Source organism: Tenrec ecaudatus, chromosome 13 (genome assembly GCF_050624435.1).
Source record: "Tenrec ecaudatus isolate mTenEca1 chromosome 13, mTenEca1.hap1, whole genome shotgun sequence".
Taxonomy (NCBI): Eukaryota; Metazoa; Chordata; class Mammalia; order Afrosoricida; family Tenrecidae; genus Tenrec; species Tenrec ecaudatus.
Window position 1 is genome coordinate 38253272 of NC_134542.1, and position 24548 is coordinate 38277819.

Sequence of the window (24548 nt, forward strand, 5' to 3'; positions counted from 1 at the left end):
ATTGTTGTCAAGTTGTATTGGGTTGGTCCCAACTCACGGCAATCCCACTCACAGCCAAATGAACCACTGCCTGGTCTGGCACCCTCCTCACAGGCATGGCCAGGCTCGATCCCATCATTGCATATGTGATACGCCACTTCTCACACCACACACACACACGCACACTGAGTCACATTTTGTACAGTTGTTCAACATTGGCTTAGATTCCTCTTCACAGCACCTTTTTTATAAAACGGAGCAGAACCACATGAACGCCTGTAACTGTGACTTTACGTGACAATAGGGGACATACCGCCATGTTTCTAATCTGGGCTCCTGCAAGTGTCCTTAGATGCTTCAGGAGAGCACAGTAGGTCTTAGTCTTCTCCTTTGGTTGCTCCGAGACAATTAAGAGTAAGTCATCATTCAACTGGGCCAGGCTGTGTCCTGCGCCTATTGTCACCCCTGAAGATGAGAAGTGAGACTATGAGCTTAGTGTGAACAGGGACAAGAAAGGCTGGCATGGAAATCATCTTTAGGCTGTATCTTCCTTTTTCAAATTTTCTTAGAATAAAAACATCAACGATAAAGCTGTGAGGTTGCTTTATTCCTAAATGTTAAGTACCAAATCCTTTCTCTTGAGCATATGTACAGTCACATGTGCGGTGCAGTAAAAAGTTATTTCATGTATTCCCCACTTAGTGTTTTCCTGAGTAAACGGATCAAACACAATCCTATCCCAGTCCTGTGAAGTGTAGCGGTTACACATTCAGCCGCGATCTGAAGGGTCAGCCGTTTAGAAGCACCAGCTGCTCCGAGGGAGAAGACGAGGCTTTCTACTCCCGTAACCAGTTACGGTCTTGGCAACCGCCGGGGGCCAGTTCTACTCTTTCATCCAGGATAAGTTGGCATTGACTCCATGGCTCTGAGTATTTTCGTTCGCAGGTCCTATGAGACTTTTAAAAGGCTCTTCAGCTGAAATGAGATTTGACCTGCAACCTTTGCACTGTCCTTTTGCCCCTCTCTTCCTCTTGCTCTTTTATAAAGAAGGCAGCAATAGACACCTGCCTATTACTTGAGTCAGACTTAGTTGCAGGTGTGCTCACTGAGAGTGATGTAAATAGGACTGTCCTTAAGCCTACGTGCTCTCAGTGGGGGCAATACTGCTCCAAAGGGTAAAAAAAAAACAAAAAACAACAAAAACCTTACTCTTTTTTTCTGTATAAAACACAGATATAGTAAAGGACTCCAAAAAGTGAATGGACAAATTTCATGATTTCTTAATTCAATTTCTCAATGAACTATTTGAAGCAAACCCCCTAAAGTGCATATAAATGGATATATAGTACATCTGTGGCATTAAAATTTCACGGCAGGGTGGGTGGCAATTAAGGACATATATCTAAAAAGGCTACTTAGACCATCAATAATAAAGACAAGGTTAAGAAAAACTGACCTAGTTCTAAAAAATCTACCTCCCTTGTCCTCCTCAGCCTAATTATAATGGAGGGAGACATCCAGAGGCAGCTGCCGCTGTAAATGAAGATGTAGATGGAAGTATAAAGCCTGGGTGGGACAGTGGTTCAAACTGACACACCTCGGTGCAGAAAAGATCTGAAGGTCAGCTCTCAGAGAGAGTATAGCCCGAGAAGTCCACTGGGTAGTTCTCCTGTGACATAGAGGATCGTCGGGCATCAGAGTTGACTTGACAACACCCCATAATGACATAGATATAGATAACTGCTCCTTGTCTCAGTTGCACTGTGGTATTCCCCATTTCACCCCAATCAGATACCTCCCAACTTCACTCTCAAGCCTCTCCTCTACCTGGTTGGCCTCCCCTTGCTGCATTTCTTCTTGAGAGCCCAATGATAGGAATGTTCTAGTACATAAAAATGAATGGGTTGACTGACTTAAGAATGGCAGACTAGAGGGGAAAGCAGATGTTTTTCCATGTGTTTTGTTTTTACTAATTGGAAAGAACCCTCTTCTTTGTAAGGTTTTAAAATTTTTCTAGACTCTTAGCTATTGAAATGCTTAGTTTGGATAGTCGGTGGCAGGAAATGGTTTTCAGATAATGTCATTTAGGAAGTGGACTTTGGTGCCAGGGCGTGGTGCCCCAACAGACTGGGCTGGAAAACAGTCCTAAGGGCCAACAAATGATCCTTGAACTAACTATAAGCTTTTCTTTCTTGATGTGTTTTGTTTTGTCCTTTGTCAGTGGTTTGTTGTTGTTGCTTTGTTGTCTGGTTGTATACTGTTGCTTTGGGTTCCTCTGTCTGTTTTTGTGCATGTTATTATCTCCACAGGTCTGTCTAAATAAGACAGGCTGATGAACTATCTGGGGGAACAACAATGGGACCGACAGTTCTGGGGGGACTTGGGATAGGGGGAGGTGGGGGAATAAGGAAGTGGTGTTAACAAACCCAGGGACAAGGGAACAACATGGAACCCAAATTGGTGGTGAGTGGGGAGTGGCGGGTCTGGTAGGGAATGATCAAGGGTAAGGTTACGTAAAGAAGAGGTATAGCTGTAACCCAGGTGGGGACGGAGCATGGTAGTGGGGCAGGAGGAAAGTCAAGGGAGATGGAGGAAAGAGCTAGGAGGCAAAGGGCATTTATAGAGGTCTAGACAAAGACATGTACATGCAAATATATATATGAGGATGGGGAAATAGATCTATGTGTCTATATTTATAGGTTTAGTATTAAGGAGGCGGAAGGACCTTGGGCCTCTACTCAAGCACTCCCTCAATGCAAGAATACTTTCTTCTATTAAATTGGCATTCTGTGATGCTCCATCTCCCGACACAACTGCTGAAGCCAAAGCAGGTGAACAAGTAAATGTGGTGAAGAAAGCTGATGGTGCCCGGCTATCAAAAGAGATAGTGTCTGAGGTCTTAAAGGCTTGAAGATAAACAAGCAGCCATCTAGCTCAGAAGCAACAAAGCCCACATGGAAGAACACACCAGCCTGTGTGATCACGAGGTGCCAAAGGGATCAGGTATAAGGCATCATCAAAAAAAAAAAAAACAAAAACAAACAAAAAACCATAGTGAATGAAGGGGGAAGTGCAGAGTGGAGACCCAAAGCCCATTTGTTGGCCACTGGAGATCCCCTCACAGAGGGGTCTAGGGGAGGAGATGAGTCAGTCAGGGTGCGATGTAGCACCGATGAAGAATACAGCTTTCCTCTAGTTCCTAAATGCTTCCTCCCTGCCAACTACCATGATCTGAATTCTACCTTGCAGGACTGGATAGAGCAGAGGTTGTACACTGGTGCAGATAGGAGCTGGAGGCACAGGGAATCCAGGGTGGGTGATACCTTCAGGACCAGGGGTGTGAGGGGCGATACTGGGAGAGTAGAGGGTGAGTGGGTTGGAAATGGGGAACCGATTACAAGGATCTACATGTGACCTCCTCCCTGGGGGACGGACAACAGAGAAGTGGGTGAAGGAAGACTCCGGATAGGGCAAGATAGGACAAAATAATAATTTATAAATTATTGAGGATTCATGAAGGAGGGGGGAGCAGGGAGTGAGGGGAAAAAAAGAGGACCTGATGCAAAGGGCTTAAGTGGAGAGCAAATGCTTTGAAAATGATGAGGGCAAAGAATGTACAGATGTGCTTAATACAATTGATGTATGTATATGTATGGATTATGATAAGAGTTGTATAAGCCCTTAATAAAATGTTTTAAAAAAGAGAGATAATGTCATTTAGGGCTCTCTGTGGAAAAACCACTGGACTAGAAGGAAGAAAACCTAAGATCTAGATCTGACTTAGCCATTTGTTAGCTGTGTTAATTCATCTCTTTGAGTCTGCATCTTCTTTAGTATAATGGAAATAGCAAGGCTCCTTGCCATCCGTATTCCCCAGAATTGCAATAGGATCAAGAGTCAAGAGATGGGAAAGAACTTGGCAAAGTGTGAAAAGTGTATGAAAATAAATAAGATTACTTATAGTGAAAATTTCAATTGTGTGGCCCAGATGTTTTGCATGTGTGTGAACTTGTGAGTGTATGTGTGCTGTGCTCCTGGAGCAAATCTGTAAATCCTGAATGACATCTGGCTAGAGCAGCTCCTACTGTAAATCCTGAATGAGATCTGGCTAGAGCAGCTCCTACTAATATTAGTTCATATTTAACTAATCACTCTATACTGGCAGAGCTACCTGGCATGCTATCATGCTCCCATGATAATGTGGTGCTTAGTGATGCAACTCCATGAAACAGTTTGGAAGCAAACAAACTCATAGATGACATATAGTAGAGGCTCAATAAATACCTGTCAAATAAATAGGGAATAAACAATACCAGATACTCTATTGGTACTCAAATTAACCTACTGAATTTATTTGATTACCAGCATCATAACATTAGCTTATGGAACATCTTTGAAAAAGAAAATGTTTACCATTGTCTGTGGTGTCGACAAAATGTAGTTCCGGAATCCAACATGGAGATATGAAAATCGGATAGAATGCGTTTTTGAATTTTATGCTGGGCCCTTTAGGAAAACAAGATTTAAGACCGTTAGAAAAGATAACGGGGGCTAGCAGATGTTGCTTGCTGACTAATCCAGAGTAAAAATTGTGACTTTAGTGACTCATTAGCAAAAGAAAATAACAAGACATTCTATAGGACCATAAACCAACCCAACCCACTGCCCTCCAGTTCCTGTGACCTCACAGTGACCCTATACATATCCACCAACAAAGATGGATTGCGTTTATGAAGGGTTTAAAGAAAGGCACAGATGTTTGGGTTACCTAATCTAGACTAAAGCACATAAGTAGAAGCCACCCACCTACTGCAGTGTTCCCCATGATGAGGGGGGCTTCCGGAAAATTGGCTTTCAGCTCCAGAATGTCATCCAGGGTCACGGGCAAGATCCAGGTGGTCCTTTCCCCGTGGAATGTCAGTCTTTTCTTGTTCGGATCTTCTGCCATTCTCTGCAGAGAAACCAAGGCAATGAGCTCTCAAATAAGGCTTTTGAACAAGTTCTGGGCATCTAAGTGTCCTGCTGCTCAAACATTTCGCTGAATTTTCAAAGCACATCCAATTTCTAGGACCAGGAAACTACTCAGATTGATATGACTCATGCGGCCACCATTGAACGAATATCCTTGTAGGTGGCTGCTCACCAACAGTGGAAGCAGAGTGTAGTAAAGACTACTATATTTGGAGGGTGAGGGTGTAAAGAGGAGGCAGCATGGACTAGTGAAAGTGTCGAATTAAAGTGTTCAGCATCTTATTTTAGTTCTGCCCTACCCATGACTCAATGGAGCCTAAATTTTTGGAATTAGGTTTACTTGCAGCATAGAAATTTTCTTAGAAGCCAAACTATCCTTGATAAAAATCTCTTCTATTAGGTACAACTCTATTATGCATAGTTATCTGCTTGTAAATGAGTTGGTAGACTCATGGCTCTTATCTCAGTATTAAACATTCCCTCTAGGGCAGCGGTTCTCAGCCTTCCTAATGCCCCGACCCTTTCATACAGTTCCTCATGTGGTGGTGACCCCAACCATAACATTATTTCCATTGCTACTTCATCACTGTCATCTTGCTGCTGTTATGAATCGGGCGACCCCTGTGAAAGGCTCATTCGACCCCCAAAGGGTCACGACCTGCAGGTTGAGAAGCGCTACTCTAGTGCATATGGTCATGGAACAAATGGCCAATACCACGCCTTATTTAAATTACTCTCTTCCCTTTCCCCAGGTTGAAATCGCAGAGGTTTCATTGGAAGAATAATGCAATTCCATTCTAATAACCGTAATTTGGAGTTTGTATTACTAGCTTAACAAAATACTTATCGCCTAGTGAGCTGTGTGTGACCTCAGGCCAGCTACCTACGCTCTCCCCTCCGGTTCTTGAACTGAGGGAGCTGGACCAACTTGACACGGAGCTTGGGCCGCTACCACTCTCCTAGGCGGTCAGCTTTACATGATTTAGAACGAAGCTGAAAAAGTTCCTAAAAGTGGGCTGTTGACCCCATGTTGTGCAGGGTATTTTTCCAACACTTGCTATTTTAAACAATCGCATGGTATGATTACACAACACAATAGGAAACGTATCACGAGATGTTATGTGTAAATGGTGAGCAAACAACAAACAAAAAATATCTTACTATTAGTTCAGGAGGGAATATAGGCTCCTGGGATGGATCGTATGGCTGGAATTCATCTTCATTATACAGTTTTGTACATACCTGGACAAAATGAAACACATTAAACATGACCTTCACAGTTCCAGAGCGCTGGGTGGGAGTCTGTGAAGGAGAGCCTTCAGAGTCAGGATTTGTCTTCTGGCTCCTCTGACAAATGGGGGCACTTCTGATGGAGTGCTTTCAATCCTCACAGGACCGACCACAGGATGGGGCCCCTGTAGAGTTGGTCTATTGGTTTCCCCATTGGGTGTCAGAAACTTTCTGGGCTGGGACTCAGTTATCACGTGTGGATATTTATTCACTCTGAGCACGAAGGCACGTGACTGTTTGAGTGTCTCTTCCTGCTTACTGCGGGAAGGATGTGTGCGGGTCAGAACTAGGCCTGGGCAGTTAGAATATTTCCAGAAGGATCAGATCCTTCTGGACTGACTGGCCTCATGAAAGTTAGGGACCGTCTAGGGTTCAAAACTCTTTAAGGCTGTCTTTTCCCTGACTGCACACTCCATTCACTGAGAAGTAAGGGAACTGGGAGAAATGTGGATTGATATGGATGTGTTTTAGTCAATCCCAATCCCCAAGCAGGAAACCATACACTTGCCTTTTCTGGGTTATTCACAGAAGAGCTTGCTTCTTGATCCATGCAGCATTTCCCGGACCCTTTCATTTGACAAACAGTTGATTCCTTAGGAAGAGATCCAGTTGAAAACAAATTTATTGGTTGACTCTATAAATCTCTGCCTGAGTATCCAGCAGAGCCTCACAGGAGCTGTGGAAGAAATGATGTAGGGGGCTCTTGCCCTCAGTGACTCCATAATCTGGTGGGCGTGGGATCAGATATGTGATAACTGAACAATTAGGAAAATCACCAGGGGTGTGCTGCTGCACCCAGGCTCCACCTTGCAAACAGTGCCGCCCAAGACTCAGGGGAAGATGAAGACCACAGGGTTAGAGGAGGATGGGATCATTCTCCTGGCACTGAGCTGATTCTGACTCATAGTGATCCTATCGCTTGAGAACACAATGACTGCGTGTTGATGATTATCTTTGCACACAAATCCTTCAGCTGGAAACGCTGCCCTTTCGCTGCATACTGCCCCAGCCACTTCAGTTCCTTTATGAACCTTGGACAGCTCTCTTTTTCCCATTTCCATGTATCTTCTTGCTTAGAATTTTCTACTGGATTCTCTTCACTCGCCTTTTAAAGCCCGTGTAAACCTTTCCCTTTTCTAATAAGTCTCTATTCTTCCTCTCCCGCTCATTGACTGTCTTTAGTCCACGGTCCTTTGAAATGTGCATATGTGCTTTCAAAGGTACCTCGAGCTTAAAAATAATCTTGATTTCCAGTCCTGCCTTTATTGTTTCTTTGTTTATGTTTCATTTTCCTCAATGAAGTATGGATTTCTTGAAGTCATGGACCATACATTTAATTTCTTAGGAATGTGCTTAATTGAATAAAGACAAATTTATTGAATGGCTACAAGTCAGTGGGCATTTAACAACTTTCAGGGGTCAGACAGGTCAACATGAAATTATTTTAGAGATTATTGAATGCAGCAGATTTTCATTAAAAAACAACAACAGGAAAAAACAGTCCAAACTGATTGCTGAGAAGTTCATCCCAACGCCTGGTGATGCTCCAGGATGGAGTGGAACTGCCCTGTAGGGTTTCCTAGGCTGCCAGTCTTTATGGGAGCAAACGATCTCGTTTCTCCCTTGTGGAGTCCATGGTGGGTTCAAACTGCAGAACTTCTACTTAAAAACTGAGTGATTTAACCATTGCTCTATCAAGCCTCCTTGTCTTTTGGAAAGGCCAAATTTAATATTATTCAAAGGTCAATATTAATATACTAACTCAAAAAGGTAAAAACATTTTTCTTACTTACCACACAGAAAGTTTTTCCACTTTCTATAATTGGTCGATATCCAGTACAGCGGCACAGATTACCTGATTAAGAGGGGTAAATATTTAAGGAAAGTACAAAAATAGTTTGCATATCTATACTTCACATGTTCAGCGGACTAGAAATAAGCGATTAGATTCCTATTTGTTCCCTAAATCCAGTAAAATGGCCCTTTGAGCCAACTGTTGAGCCCCTCTTTGGAGGGGATGTTGGTCCAAAACAGATCTTGTGATTAATATATTTCTGAAATGCAGCAAACACCTCCACGGTGTTCCCACCCAACTCTTCCTGATTGATTTGCGTTTCTTCCCTGACCTGGTGTGCCTGGCCCCTCCTAACGTCTCGTGTGTGGCCTCCAGCAAGCCTTTCTCCCATCGTCTGTTCGCCCTCCCTCCGAAGGAAAGTGTGCTGTCTTCAAGATTCCATCCCCCTTCGCCATGAGGTTGCTCCAACATCCCTAGGCAGGGATTCCATGGTAGCACAAATATAACAAATTAACTAAATAAATAAACCTCTTTTTAAAATGTTGAGCATTTTCCACAATGGAGATATATTATTCTTAAACTAAAAGTAAGTTTATTTAAAAGCATTACTTTCAACTAAGCCTAAGCATGTTAAGAGAGCAGCTGGGTGCCTTGGCAGGCTGAAACACCTGAGTCAAGTGTGTGGGAGCTGAATGCCAGCGAGTCAGGGGAAGCTCCTTCCCTTAGAAGACTCTTCAGGGAGCGACTGCGTGCGCAAGAACGGCGGAAGACACTGTCATTGGTTTCTATTTTTGCTAATAAAGAAGAAGGAACGTGGGAGGCGTGGATTTGGAATCTCTCCTTTCAATAGAGGGAGGAGCTTAAATGTTCAGAAGAGGATTGTGTAGGGCGAAAAAGAAATAATTAGGCAATGGATGATTCTCTGTCTGATAAACTTTAAGCAAACATGAAAGGCTGAAGGGAGCCTCTGTCAAAGCTTCATTTTGTCTGCACTTTTGGTCACATAGCAGTATTAAGTCTGGAGGAGATACTGCAGGTCTACCAAGGGAAAACTAATAGTATTTAACACAGAAACTCTTAGGATTCTAAGAAAAACATAATGACAATTTAAAGTGTTCTCTTTTTATTATAATATCTATAAAGTTTCCTATGCATTAAAAAAATCAAACATGGAAAAGTCACAAGATCTCTACTTTTCAGAGTTTGAAATACCTCATTAGTATAGATTTTGTCATTGAACAATGATAATCTAGTTTTCAAATCTGTGAGATGAATAATATAGAGTCACTTATCAAAGTAATCCTAACAACTGTTTAACATGCTGTGTTAAAAGTTAAAAGCCAAGAATACTTTGATTCAGTCCTAACCAGAACCATAGGCAAAAGTTTTAATAATACTTTATGAGAAAATGAAAAATTTTCAGTGAAGAAATGATTGAGAAATAACAAGAACATTAGAAAATATTTCTATCCTAATAACCTAAAATTTAAGTCAAATGTTTGTAATTCTGTGTTACTGCACCATAAAGCTGTCTTTCTCTCGGTCTAGTTATGGGAAGGGGCAACCAACTTTATTGTAATATTCCGAGGTTTATTTAATTACTCTGCTAGAAGCCCTACTGAGCTGTTACTTGAAACTGTGTATTTTTGTGACTAACTACATCTATTAACTTTTTATTTTTGAGGTTTAGAAGATTGTGTTCGTTCACGTAAATCCAATTGCTATTTTGTCAGAGGAGATTGAATGGCTCCCTAAGTTCATTTGTGATAATCAATTGTTATGATCAGCCAGATTATACAAATACAAGAAGTATCTCAAAGTCTTTCTGAAGGAATTTTAGTAAGTAAAGTTAATAAGTGATTCTAACCAATTGATTTTTATGAAGGAAGGCAGGTTTGTAATAAAACAAACATTGGTGAACTTTTAGCCTCACTGCTGACAAAATGAAGAAGGTCTTCATGAAAAGGACCCAGGAGGCCTACGGAAATTGACCGTGAACTCTGATGTCGCGAAGTCAAAAAGCTATGCCATCAACTTTTCTCCAGGGGCTGGAACCTTCCTTCTGGCTCCTGAGATCTTTCCAACGTGTCCCCTCCTGGGAAGGCTTACCTCCAAGGGCTGTCATTATTTGGTCCTGAGTGGGTTCTGGGTGGTTTCTTAACAGCGTGTAGATGGACATCACCATGCCTGGACTGCAGAATCCACACTGTGTCCCATGGCACTTGGCAAGTCTTTCCTGGCAGAAAGTGGAACATTGATTATATCCCAAACCTCTTGTTTTGCACATTGAATACAGGAAAACTTACTGCAGGATAGTCTGTGTTACCCTAGACAAAAAAATGTTTTTACTTCTTGAAATCATGTATTTTTTGCACCCCCCCACCTCTGCCCATCCCAAATAAAGCCATTTTACTCATTTGACCCTGCTATTTTTTAATCGGTGAAATAGGAGATAGAATTTCAAAGAACAAAAGACCTTGGGATTGAATTTTGAAGAACAAAGGGCATTGGATTCATGTTCATGTGAATTTGAATCCTTCCTCATTAATTATATGATCTGGGGCAATTTTCTTGATTTTTCTCCATCTGTAAAATCGGACTGATAACGGCCTCTCCAGGATTGCTGAGATTAAAAGACTGAGTGTGAGCAAATCATCGAGCATAGTCTCTGGCATGTCCTGGGTGACTTTCTGAGTGACCTTCACTTTTAGTCCCTTCTCCATCTAGATCAGCAGTTTCCAACCTGTGGGTTTCAACCCCTTTTGGTGCAAATGACCCTTTCACAGGGGTTGCCTGATTCATAACAGTAGCAATATCATAGTTACGAAGTAGCAATGAAAATAATTTTATGACTGGGGGGGTCACCACAACATGAGGAACTGTATGAAAGGGTCGTGACATTAGGAAGGTTGAGAACCGCTGGTCTAGATCACAGGTTCCCCAATCAATTTGGCCTACCGCTCCCTTTCTAGAAAAGTAAAATTTCTCAATGTCTCCCTGGCAATGAAAAGCTTTTGTACCATATCCAAGAATCTCCACATCACACAGGAGCAGGTCTACCCTGCCCTATAGGGTCCTATGAGTCAGCATTGACTTCATGGCAGTGAGTGAGTGAATGCATCCTTCTAGCACCCCCAGGACCCACTATGGGAAACATTGATGTCAATTGTGAATTTTTGTATGTACTAAATGACATAATTTTTGAAAATGGTAAAATTCTATTTAGTAGTGTTGTACTATTTATGCACTTTCAACTTTATGCTCTCAAATACAATGGCCAAACGGACATAGAGCATGAGAAATGACAATTTACTTTTTACTCTGTCCATCCTATACAAAGATAGTAGGCCATAAAGATAGAGATAAGACACAAGACTCTGTGCACCATTTTGTACAGTCTTAGCGGTTCTCATCTGAGTGGCTTGAGTGTGATTCAAATATTTCTATTTATTCTATTTTCTTTTTTCCATCTCAAGTGGCTTTGAATAAATATCTTTTATGCCACATGGCATCCCAAATGAAAACCAAATACTTTACTGTGACTCAACTAAAGGGGCAGACGTCTGTCTTAATGCTAAAAGAGAAGATAGCTTTGATGGACTTATTGCTAGTTGGCAAATCATCTCAGATGTTGTACATGCACATGGCTGCAAATGTTCTAGTAAATGTTTAACAGTTGAAGCTCTTGAAATACAATATAGGCATATAGGGAAATAGCTAGATGCCTATAGGGAAGCTCAGTTAATACAACTATTTAAATTTACACACCACAGCTATGGAAGCTAGTGATGAAGCAATTGAAGACTTTTGTCTAAAAGGGTCAAAAGTGCAATCAAGATGCATTCATAATTACTGGTGACTGGAATTTGAAAGTTGGAATCAAAGAAGAAAGCTCACTAGTTGGGAAATATGGCCTGGGTGATAGAAATGAAGCTGTAGATCTGATAGAATTTTGCATTATCAATGACTTCATTGCAAGTACTTTTCCCAACAGCATCGACAGTGATCATACACATGGGCTTCACCAGATAGAATACACATGAACCCAATTGACTACACCGATGGGAAGAGTTGATGGAAAAGCTTGATATTGACAGAAAAGCTTGATATTATCAGCCAAAACAAGGACAGGGGAAGACTATGGAAAAATATCATATGTAAGTTCAGGCTAAAGTTTAAGAAAAAAAAACAAGTCCATAAGTATATCCCACCCAAATTGAGAGAATGTTTCAAGAATAGATTTGATTCGTTGACCACTAATGATCAAAGATCTGATGAGCTGTGGGAGGACATCAAGAATATCCGATGGGAAGAAACAAAGGGCCATTAAAAAGATAGGAAAGAGAAATAGACCAAAGTAGATATCAGAAGAGACCTTGCTCTTGAACATAGAGTGGCTAAAGCAAATGGCAAAATGATGAAGCACAAGAACCGAATAGACAATTTCACCATGTCCTTGAGGGCCACCTTGACTTAAAGTTGACTTGATGACAGTGAGTTTAGGTTTTTCCTCCCTTAAAACAAACAAACACGATTAAGTTAATTTTGGGAAAAAATTTTACTTGATAAAATTCAGATAAGAGTTCCCATTCCAGTGGAGTAGAAGAGACACCGTGTGCCTCGCTCTAACCATTTCACTTATCTCCTCAGCACGTCTTCACTTGGCTGCTTTGCTTCCCACATAGGTCCATACTAGTCTCTTCTGCATTCTGATCTGATTCTATCTACCTAACCATCAAATATCCTATACATTTGATCACATCTGCTCCTAGCTATCTTTTAATCCTTTGACTTAAATTTATATCAGTATGTAATGGCTGGAGCAAGATTTTGGAGAATGCAATGAATGGTTTGATATCAACACTCTCTTTACATGTTTCTTCATTAAGACCAAAGCGCTGTCATTTGACACAAAAGGAAGAGGACAGCACTTCAGTCACCATCCTTAGAGGAAAGCATCCCCTACAAGAGCAGACACACAAGCATTCATGACAGGTGACATAGAAGGGGCTTTCCTGGCCATGATGACAAAGGTGTCGATTACACACAGTCATAGCATTTATCACATAAATCTATCCCAATGGCTTAGAACGATGACCACACAATGAGCTCACCCGTAAGTGTAAGGAGAAGGGAAACTGTTCATTGCATTTACAAAAAAGAACACTGAGTTGCACATGTGCAATTGGAGGAATCAAAGATAGGAAACCATGTGACTGGGCCACACCCATTGCTGCACGTATGAGAGTGCTCTAGTTCTGGAGGGGACGTCACTACTCAGAATCTCCTCACAGTCACTCAGCTGAACCCACTTCTTCAGTCCCTGCTTCAGTCACCATGTCTTTCAACCGCTGCTCTGGAAACCTCTCCTGCTTTCTGGGAAGATGCCAATGCTACCCAGGTTCCTCCTAGTCTTCTTCTAATCCAGCCACCTGCCCTGCAGTACTGCCCTTCAGGCAACTTGCAGTTGGGCTCCTCTCTCCACGGTGGTTGTCAGGAGACCTACTATGAGCCCAGCAGCTGCCAGAGCTCCTGTGTGGTGCCCGATCCCTGTCAGACCTCCTGCTATGCGCGAAGCACCTCCACGCTCTGTATTCCTTGCCGGCCAACTTTTGCTGGGTCTCAGGGCTTTGCCTGCAGCAGTGACTGCTCACTGGGCTTTGGATCTACACGCTCCTGTTCACAAGGCTGTGACTCTAATCACTTCAGACCTCTGAGTTATGGAACCCAAGGTTTCCCTTCTCAGGGTTCTGGATCTGGATTCTGCTGCCCAAACTACTTGACCTCTGGAACCTGCCAGTCTTCTTGTTACAACCAACCTGTGGATCGAGTTTCTACTGAGCGTGACTAAGGGTTCACTTATGTTGATGAAATCCAACAATGCCTCTATTCATAATCTGTATTGTCTCTCTTAGCATCCAAAATAACTACCCTCTTATTCTTACATGATCCATTTTGCAATAGGTCTCCAGTTCAAAGCACTTTATGTTAGACTTAGGTCTGAAAGATCCTAGACTTAATTTATCAACTTAAAATAAATTCTAAAGCACACACCGGGGCTGGAATTCATGCCATTGCACTTTCTTCTGCGATTTCATAGAACTTCAGATCATTTTAATATAACAAACTTACTTATTTATCTAAAAAGAGGAGAAAAAGCAAATTTCAAAGGGCAGCTCAAAAAGATGAAGCAAAATATTAGAATGAGATATGAAAAGACCCAGTATTAGAAAGTCAGAAAGGAAAAACACGTTTGGTATATCTCGAGGTGAAAAAAAATGAAGAAAAATCCAGCACTATAGTTTTCATATCGAAAGATTCTATGGAAAAAATATTGAAATCGCCAGAGACCCCCAAAGGGAGGTAGAATAACTAAGAGAATTAGTCAACGCTGAGCCATCATTTCAAGAGCTAGTATGTAATCAAGGAAGGAAGAGGTCCAAGCTGTATTGAAGGCATTAGCCAAAACTAGACCCAGAAATGGGTGGTCTACCAATTGAAATGTGTCCATAAGCTAATGCAGCCTTGGAATCTCCCACTAGTCTATGCCAATAATTTGGAAGACAGCTACCAGGACGCTGACTGGCAAAGACTCATATTTGTGGCCACAGTAAAGGAAGGTGACTAATAGAATGTGGAAATTATTGAACAATAGCATTAGTGTTACATGCAAGTAGTATTTTGTCAAAAACGGTTAAAAAACAGCTTGACAAGGAGTTGTCAGATATTCAATCCAGGTTCAGAAGAAGACATGGTACGAGGAATATCTTTGCAGACATCAGGTGGATCTTGACTGAAAGCAGAGATGAGTAAAGATGCTTATTTGTGCTTGATTGACTATGCAGTGACATTCGGCTGTGTGGATCATAACAAAATGTAGATAAAATTGGGAAGAATGGGGACTACAGAATACTTGATTACACTCACAGGGGAACTATAGATAGATCAAGAGGCAGTTATTTGAACAGAACATGGGACTATTACATGGTTTAAAATCAGGAAAGACGTGCCAGTGTTCGACACTTTCATCATACCCATTCAAACTGTATGCTGAGAAAAAGGAGGGCTGTTGGCTAGTCTCAAGGTCAGTAGTTCGAAACTAGGAATTGCTTTTCCGGAGAAAAATGAGCATTTCTGCTTCCATAAAGATTTACAACCTCGGAAACCCATAGAGACAGTTCTATTCTGTCCTATAGGGTTGTATGAGTCAGAATTGACTTGAGTGAGTTTTTTGAGTTTTATGCTGAGCAAGTAATCCAAGAAGCCAGACTACAGGAAGAAGAACACAATATCAGAACTGGAAGGGAAAAAAACAAGAATTGGAGGAAGGATTAACAACTGGTGATATACAGATGACACAACCTTACTGATAAAAATCAGACTAAAACTTAAGAATGGATTGGAATCCAATGTAAAGAAAACAAAAATACAACTGGATCAATAGGCAACATAGTGGTAAATGGAGAAAGACGGAAGCTGCGAAGGATTTCACTTTACTTAGATCTAGAATCAGGGGAGGACATTTATCCAGCCCGCCGGGTGTTTTTGCTGCCACTGCCTGTCTTGCTTAGCGGCCGACTCATGCAGAGTGCAAAAAAATTTGCTCATAGTTTTTTTTTAAACTATAGTCTGGCCCTCCAATGGTCTGAGGGACAGTGAACTGGCCCCCTGTTTAAAAAGTGTGAGGACCCCTGAATTCTAGATCAATGCTCATGGAAGCAGCAGTCAAGAAATCAAATGACACCCAGCATTGGACAAATATGCTGCGTAAGACTTTTAAAAGTATTAAAGAACTAAGATGGTGCTTTGTGGATTATGGTGTGCATGAGCCAAGTATGGTATTTTCTTTTCTTTTTAAAATGTATCTTTAAAAAATCATTTTACTGGGGGCTTGTACAATTCTTAGCACAATCCATACATCCATCCATTGCGTCAAGCGCATTTATACATTTGTTGTCATCATCATTCTTAAAACATTTGCTTTCTACTTGAGCCTTTAATATCAGCTACTCATTTTCCCCCTCTCTCTCTGATCTCCTTCCCTCATGAACCCTTGATAATTTATAAATTATTATTATTTTGTCATGTCTTACACTGTCTGATATCTTCCTTCACCCACTTTTCTGTTGTCCACCCCCCAGGGAGGAGGTTATATATAGATCCTTGTAATCGATTCCCCTTTCCTCCTCCACCCTCCAGATATCACCACTTTCACCACTGGTCCTGAAGGGGTCATCTGTCCTGGATTCCCTGTGTTTCTAGTTCCTATCTGTATCAGTGTACATCCTCTGGTCTAGCCAGACTTGCAAGGTAGAATTGGGATCATGATAGTGGGGGGAGGAAGCAATTAAGAACTAGAGGAAAGTTGTATGTTTCATCATTGCTGCCCTGCACCCTGACTGGCTCGTCTCCTCCCAGCTATCCTTCAGTAAGGGGGCATCCTATAGATGGGCTTTGGGTCTCCACTCTGCACTCACGCTCATTTACAATGATATGATTTTTTGTTCTTTGATGCCTAATATCTGATCCCTTTGACATCTCGTGATCACACAGGCTGGTGTGCTTCTTCCATGTGGACTTTGTTGCTTCTCAGCTAGATGGCTGCTTGTTTACCTGCAAGCCTTTAAGACCCCAGACACTATATCTTTTGATAGCTGGCCACCATCAGCATTTGCTTACGCACCCACTTTGTCTTCAGTGATTCTGTCGGTAAGGTGTGCATCATGGAATGCCAATTTAATAGAACAAAGTGTTCTTGCATTGAGTAAGTACTTGAGTGGAGGTCCGATGTCCATCTGCTGCCTTAATACTAAACCTGTAAATATATGCATGTAGATCTATTTCCCCACCATCCTATGTAAATATATTTACATATGTATGTGCCTGTATTTAGACATCTATAAATACTCTTTGTCTCCTATTTCTTTCCTCTATTTCCTTTTATTTTCCTCTTGTTCCACTATCATGCTCAGCCTTCTTTGGGTTTCAGTAATTTCTTTTGGTCACATTGCCCTTGCTGAATCCCAAGTATGGTGTTTTCAATTGCCTCTTGTCCATATGAAAGCTGGGCAATCAATAAAGAAATCTTGCAGAAGATCTGATGCATTTGAATTATGGTGTCGGGAAAGTGTTAAAAGTATAACGGCTAGGCAGAAGAACAAATCAATCTGTCTGGAAAGAAGTACAGCCAGCAAGCTCCTTAAAAGTGTGGATCATGTGGCTTCACCTCACATGCTTTGGACATGTTAGCACAAGAGACAGAGCTCTGGAGAAGGACACCATGTTTAGTCAAGTAGAAGGCCAGTGATAAAGAGGGATACCTCGGGTAAGATGGATTGACACATTGGCTCTAACAATGGGCTCAAACTTAACAGCAATTGTGAGGATGGTGAAGAATCGGGCGTTGTTTCTTTCTGCTGATTCTGTAGGGTCACTCTGAGTCAGAGCTGACTCAACAACCATCATAAAAAAACAGTTCTCTAAAGTTTAGTAAACCCTTGGCCATTTAAATTGTGCTTTAGTGTAGCCTTGTGTACAGTTGCTTGTCAGACATTTGGGGAGCATGTATACACAAAATTACTCTCTATCAAAATCCATGATTTTGAAATGTGGTAGACAACATGTAATCTCTGAAGTTGTGGTTTCCTCTCTTATTTGCTTCCCTTGTCATACTGGACTATTTTCAAAAGCACAACGGGATTTCAAAGTTGGTTACTTAATTGGAGCACGTTAGAATTCATGAGATCCATAAATCGGCATGCATATCATGGTCTTACTTGCACAGGGTGAATCCTCGTCTTGATGCTCCCTACACCTTCGACTGTGGTAACAGCAGCTCCGTGCAGAGAGCAGATAGGCACCAGGCAGGCCGTTGCTGGATAATGGCTGTGATGGAATTATGTAAAGAAAGCACGTGGATCATGGGAAGTGAGTTATATAATTTAGCAGTCAGTTATAGTCCGGGAGAATAAGAGACTCCATCTCCCTGAGAAGACAGAACAGATGAGATATTGAACCATCGATTTTTGGAAATGCCCAAGAAAGAATTTACACAGGTATGGTGCAAAATGGTAGAGGAAAATGGGAAACCAAGACTAATGAAGCCATCTGTATAGGAATCCAAACGAACAAACAAACAAACCTCTAACTCGTGTCACTCCAGCTGCTGGCTCATCTTGTGTTTCCTTAACACTGGAGTCTGGTTAAAGTGCTGCCCACAACTTGCTGCCTGCACTTACTGGCTCCCCCCCCCCCCCTCCTGTACTTCCCCTCCCAGTTTGCTTCACTGTGGGTGGGACTTTGGAGCAGTCTAGTGGCACCGGGTTACCACCTTGTGTCTCATACGGTTGACTCCGTCTATCTACGTTGACTCTGTCCATCTTCTTGGACTTCCTGCTCTCTGGTTTTCCTCCCACTAGTCTGGCTCCTCCCAGTTGTTCTCTTTTAAAATGCTGCGTTCTTTGTCCTTTCTCTTGGTCTTCAACAGTCTCCTGTGTTTCTAGCTCTCCTGTCCTTTCTGCTACCTTTCAGATCACTTAGTACGTCCTGGCTTTGCCGCTGACTGGCCCATAGGATCTTGCGCAAGTTCCTGACACTCTCGTTGCCTCTGTTTCCTTTTCTGTGAAATGGGAGTGAGAGCAATGCCTATTTCCAATTGTTTTGAAGAATAAACGCAGCAATACACCTAAGCAAATTTGAACAGTGCCTGATAACAAAAAGCACTCAATGCATGTTAGTTATTCATATTATCATTGTTTTATTTTTCTATGTTGATGACTTCTAATAAATTATAGCACCAGATGAGATCTCTCTTCTGTTGACTGCACTGCCAATCAAGACGCCCACTGAGCCATTCCTCTTTGATGCCTAGGAGTTGTCCCAAATGCAACGTATCTAAAGTCAAACTTACTAGGATTCCTTCCCTGCTGCTCCTTGTCCAGGTTCCTTAGTTTGTGAACTACACACTAGTCACCCAGGCACCCCAAACAAAAACACGCAGACGTCATCCCAGACTCCTCCTTCCTGACTACATTCAATCACTGAACAAATTTCACGTTTTAGATGAAGTTGACACCGGCTCAGTTCATAGGTAAGCAGAGCAATGATATGATTTGAGGTCTCTTTTAGCCCTGCCAGGACCAGAACTCTTCTCCAAGTCCCTGGAAAACCTACCTATTCTCCCAGGACTATCATTGCTTCTTTGTGCGAAGGTAGTCACATCCAGTCCCTCTCCTGAACCCCCCACGAAAACATCGAGAAGGTGTGCAGAAGTAGAGAGCAGAGCCCAGAGAGCTTGGCACGAAGGGCAAATCTATTCACCACGGAAGGAAGTTTGTGAGAAAGATCTGGTGTTAGGGGCACTGCAGGAGAAGAGGCCTGGAGGCAGTGCAGATGAGAGAGCTCCTGGAGAGAGGAGGGAAGCAGCACATTTGGATAAGGAAAGTCCTAGGAGCGACATCCTCCACAGACAGGTATACCCCAAGCAGGGCCACGGGTCAGCACAAAGGATACAGGATCTTCTTGGTCTTGGGGTTGTATCTCGATATCATCACTGTGCAGGCACCACAGCCGCCGCCTCCACAGCCATATTTAGTTCCGGTGAGGTGAACTTGAAGGAAGGGAGTCAAGGAAAATCGGAGCCCGGCCTACATTTATTTCTCTATCTTTTCTTCTCTCTGGTACTAGCAACCAAGATTAAGTTTACAGTGATTTACTTGTATAACAAGCCTGGGAAGATCTCTTGTTTTGAGAGATTCTTCCATTCTCAACAGTGTCATACTCCTGCATCTAAGACGGTGAAGACTCGATGCTGTTCTGAATTTAAATATTTTCAGGTTTTATAAAGGTAATGACATCGGATTTGCAGTGGGAGCTAGAGTAGAAACTTGGAATTGGACACAAACATTTTCCAGTGAGCCATATGGATAGTCATGCAAAGTGGGGTACAGGAAGACCATGAAGAGCCCCATGCCACCGAGCCCAGGTATTACACCCTGATGGGTTCAGAAGACCCTTGTTGAATTTTCAAAGTTGCGAATAGCAGATTCTGGAGCCGGGTAATGTGACTGCCATGGAGACGGTGAATGTGTAGAACTGAGAACAATCCCCCTGTAGGACTGAGCAATGCAATGATACTTTTGCCATTTTTTGGATTTGAGAATACTAATTTACTCACCATGATTCCTGAACCCAGAAGGTCAACAATCCCTCCGTACCTCCTTTTTCTTGCCGGTGTCTGCTTACCTTCACAAAGGGAGAATAAGCAAAGCACATAATCCTCCTGCTTGAGGTTCTACAAGAATCTACAGGATTTACTGGAGACCTCACCTCAGTGAGACTCAAAAGGACTTACCTGGGTGGAGGTCAGAATCGGCTTTGGAGGAACGCCCTTGCCCACAAGCTATCCCTTCTAGGGAAACTCCTGTGCTCGTCTCTTGAGTGCCCTTCCTCTGTGTCCCACCAACACGCACTCGTCGCCCTGGCTGTGGGTGCGTGTCCACTGACTGGCACAGGCTACGTCCTTGCAGCTCATCTCTGCACTCCCGGACCCTTGGCACTCTTTATTAGTGGAACTGAGGGTGCGACATGTTGAGAACTTCACAAAGTATCAGGAGTGCAGTGAAAGGCATAGAGAGAAGTGGGAAAGCAGGGCTTGCCACGGGGGGGCATTCCATTTCATCAGTTTGATTTGGAAACTCAGTTCTCACAGGGATTAGGCAGCTTTAACATGCCACACCCTCCTTTGCTCAAGTGGCTGAGAGCCACTCACTTTTTGTGATGCATTATCTGATTCTGGAGATCAAGTTGCTTAAAATCAGGCTTACAGGTGTTGAGGGGCAAGGGATAGGTGACTATGCCCAAGCAAGCCTAGGCTTGGCTGGGCGGGTTATTGACAGGGGCTGTGGGCCCCTGGTGACACAGTGTTTATGAGTTGGGCTGCTGTCAGGTCAGCAGTTCAGAACCACCACTTGCTCTGAGGAAGAAAGCTGAGGATTTCTACTCCAGTAAAGACGTGCAGTCTCTGAAACCCACACGGACACTTCGGCCCTGTCCTTTTGGGTCACCATGAGTCAGAGTTGACTCGATGGCATGGGTTTGGCTTTGGTGTGGGGGCCTCTGATGGAGCTGTCACCCGCAACCATGCAAAGAGGGGAGTAGAAGGTCCAGCAGATGAGAAGACTCCAAAATACATTCTGCTCTGAGTCGGACTATGTCCCCTCTGGGGCGACACATCCGTCAGGCTCCACCTCAGTATAATTTCAGGGCTTTGTGGGAATCTGCAGTTAAAAAAATAATCTGGGGATCTACTCTAAGGATGCTAATAAAAGCTTTGAATACAAATTTAGTTACAGGGCTTTGGAAGGGGACATGGGAATGCTGTGCCCGTGAAGTAAGTCAATGCTGGCGTGCCTGTGTTGGGTGGTAACCCTGGTAGAAATTCTGTGGTTCTCCATAAAGAGTCACTCCTTGTTTGGCTCTCCATCAGCATGATGCCCTTGAAGAACAGGTAGTCCTACTACACTGTTGACTCTGTAGTCCAAGGTTGAGGTTTAGAAGTCTCTGGTGAGTCTTATTGTACCTAGAATGAGTTGTTTATGATATTGCTGTTGTTCAGCAGGAATCTGGTGGCATCGTGGGCTGCACATTGAGCTTCTAAGCACAAGGTTAGTGATCCAAACATACCAGTCACTCCAAGGCAGATGAGGCTGTCTACCCTGGAAAGACTTAGTCTCGGAAACCCACAGGTATGGTTCCCCTCTGTCCTTCATGGTCGCTCTGAGTTGGAATCGACTTGGTGGCAGGGAGTTTGGGTTATGGTTTGTTGTGAGATGCTGCCAAGTTGATTTAGATTCCTAGCAACTCCAGCATGTGCCAGAAGAGAACTTCCCATGAGGTTCTCTAGACGGCCATCTTCATGGCTGTGCTTCAGCCCAGAGTACAGCTGGAGTGCTCCTTAGAGGCAAGAGTGTTGAGATTTCCTCTGACCTGCTTTGGACGTGTCGTCAGGGAGAGACCAGTCCCTGCCAAGAGCCATCATGTTTGGTAGAGTTGAGGGGCAATGAAAAAGGGGAAGACCCTCAGAGAGGTGGATTGATGCCATGGCTGCTGCCGCCGTGAGCTCAAGCCAGGAAACAATGATGAGGAGGGTGCAGGACCTGGCAGTGTTTGTGCTGTTGTGCATAAGGTCCCTATGGGTAGGAACCAACTCGATGGCATATAACAACAACAACAGTCTTGTTGGGGGCAGATCACCAGATCTTTCTCTGGCAGAGCCGCTGAGTGAGTTCAACCTTTTGGTTAACTATCAAGTGTTGCACCACCAAACACAAAACACATTCACTGCCATCAAGTCAATTCTGACTCACAGAGCCCCTACAGGGCAGAGCAGAACCGCTTCTGCAATTTTCCAAGACTGCAAAGCTGAAAGGGGGTAGACAGTCTTGCCTTTCTTCCACAGAGCTGGTTTAGGATTTCAAACCGATGACCTTGCAGTTAGCAGCCCAATGGGTAAGCAATACACCACCGGGGCTCTTGCTTGCTCCACCAGGGCTCCCTATTGATGATATGAGGCACAAGGAAGGAATATTCAGAGGGTGGAGTTAGGAAAATGGGAGAGGGAGACAGTTCTCAATAGGTTTCTTGGGAGTCAGTGAATTTTCTGCTTGAACTTCATGTACATGCATTCCTTCACTTAGGATACCTCTAGAAAACATGGTCAACTGTCCTGGGGGTTGAGAAAAGGAGAGTGATCAGATTAGCTGACAATGGTGAAACCTCAGAGCCCTGGTGCCAGTGGCATGTTGGGCTGCTCACTGGGAACCAGGCTTTGTACTCCCCTAAAGAGTTACAGTCTTAGAAACCCACATTGTGTCTAAAGGGTCACTATGGGTTGGAATCGACTCGATGGCAGGGAGTTTTGAGAAAGCTGGGTGAATGGGGATATGATGGTGCCCGTGGGGGAAGACATAGCCTAAAAGTCCAATGCTTACAACAAAGACTGGCTATAAACTGGCAGTAAAATGACAGGTAGGAAACCAGATGGTGAGAGGTTAAAGTAATGGGAGGTGGAATCTGGAGAGAAAATGAGGCATCAGAGACAAACCGTCTTTAAATCAATTTGATAAGGAAGGCAGGGAGAAATGAAGTGGCACTTTAGGTATGTGTGTTGGGAGAACAGAAATGCGGAGAGAGAGAGGATAGGATGATCTCATTCATCACTGATCTCCAGAACCTAACACCGTGCCCAACACAGTAGAAGCTTACTAAGTACATAGTTTAAATTATTCTCTTCAAATAATTCTAGAATCATAGGCAGTGGCAAAACAGTGCTAAGAATATTGAGTACCCTTTGCCTGGCTCTCCTCAGCCATGGCACCCCACATTAAAACCCAAAGATCCCCATACGCACAACACTATTACCGAGTGGTGGATGCTCTTGCCTGGCTATCAAAGGGTTGAAGGCTTACGTCCATCTGCAGGCACTTTGGAAGGAAACAATCTACTTCAGAAATTCAGCCACGGAGAATTCTACGGAGCACAGTTCTATTCTGACCCACAGCTTCCCCTGACTTACACTCAGCTTGACAGCAACTCATTCAGACGACAGACCTGACTCAGATTTCGTCTGCTTCCCAATGCCCTCATCTGTGTTTGTTCGTTATTTTGTACTACTTTATCCCATGTTTGGTTTCATGTTACCACTACCACAATCACACCCTCATTATAGTCACTTTCTCTTTATAGTCACAGCTATTGTCAAGAAATGTTTTCTGGATAAGTATTTCTTGAACACCCATGGAAGACCTCAAAGGACTAGGGAATGAATAAAGGCCAAGGGCAGAGGCAGAAAGTCATGAATGCATTAGTCATACCGTGGCCTGTGAAGAGATATGTTTGTAAAGCTTTGTGTTCTTTCAGAAGGATGGCCTTGTGAGAAGCTAGTGTTGGTGATGTGCAGCCTGAACATTGGCTGGACGAAATTTGTCTAGACATTTTTACATCAATGCTCTTGAATATAAGGCCACGATAAAGATGATGAAAATCACAAAGTTATTTCCAAAGGTAGCACACCCATAATTCACTGGATGGGTCTTTTGATCTTTCTTAGAAAAGAAATACAATAAAGGAGAAAAAATCAACCACATTTAGACATAGTCTCTGAAATCCGTTTGGATTCTACGCCTCCAGCACATGGTCGTTCACACAGAGAAAACAGGTATTTTCTTGATTCGTCTTGAGCATGTTTACCCTTTACTTTCCAATCCAGATCAATGGAAGTGCGAGATAAGGATACGGGATTTCCTCACATACAGCAGTAGATTTTCCTCAGGATCAGCATTCTTCTCAATTACCTGCATTGTGAAACGAGAAGGATTCCAGAAGGATTACACCAATGCCTTTTGGCAATTCTATCCATTGTTTTGGAAACGCGTTTTTATAGGCAGTGGTTTCACAAGTGAATAAAATAGCACAGAAAAACCTTCTAACATTTGGAATCAGAAATTCTGAAGAA

The 24548-nt window shown here is 42.9% G+C and overlaps 1 protein-coding gene across 1 annotated transcript in view; it reads right to left on the reverse strand.

The window, feature by feature from the left end:
- The window catches only part of LOC142423922 (aldehyde oxidase 4-like), a 91435-nt gene that overhangs the window by 58834 nt on the left and 8053 nt on the right, over nucleotides 1–24548 (reverse strand). Inside the window, exons 2-11 of the mRNA XM_075529070.1 lie at nucleotides 24330–24387; nucleotides 19547–19643; nucleotides 17812–17920; nucleotides 10145–10271; nucleotides 8034–8095; nucleotides 6749–6832; nucleotides 6112–6192; nucleotides 4786–4930; nucleotides 4393–4485; nucleotides 293–444 (exon numbers count right to left, since the gene is read on the reverse strand). Of these exons, the coding sequence (XP_075385185.1) occupies nucleotides 293–444; nucleotides 4393–4485; nucleotides 4786–4930; nucleotides 6112–6192; nucleotides 6749–6832; nucleotides 8034–8095; nucleotides 10145–10271; nucleotides 17812–17920; nucleotides 19547–19643; nucleotides 24330–24387 (1008 nt within the window). The remainder of the gene's footprint in view (nucleotides 1–292; nucleotides 445–4392; nucleotides 4486–4785; nucleotides 4931–6111; nucleotides 6193–6748; nucleotides 6833–8033; nucleotides 8096–10144; nucleotides 10272–17811; nucleotides 17921–19546; nucleotides 19644–24329; nucleotides 24388–24548) is intronic.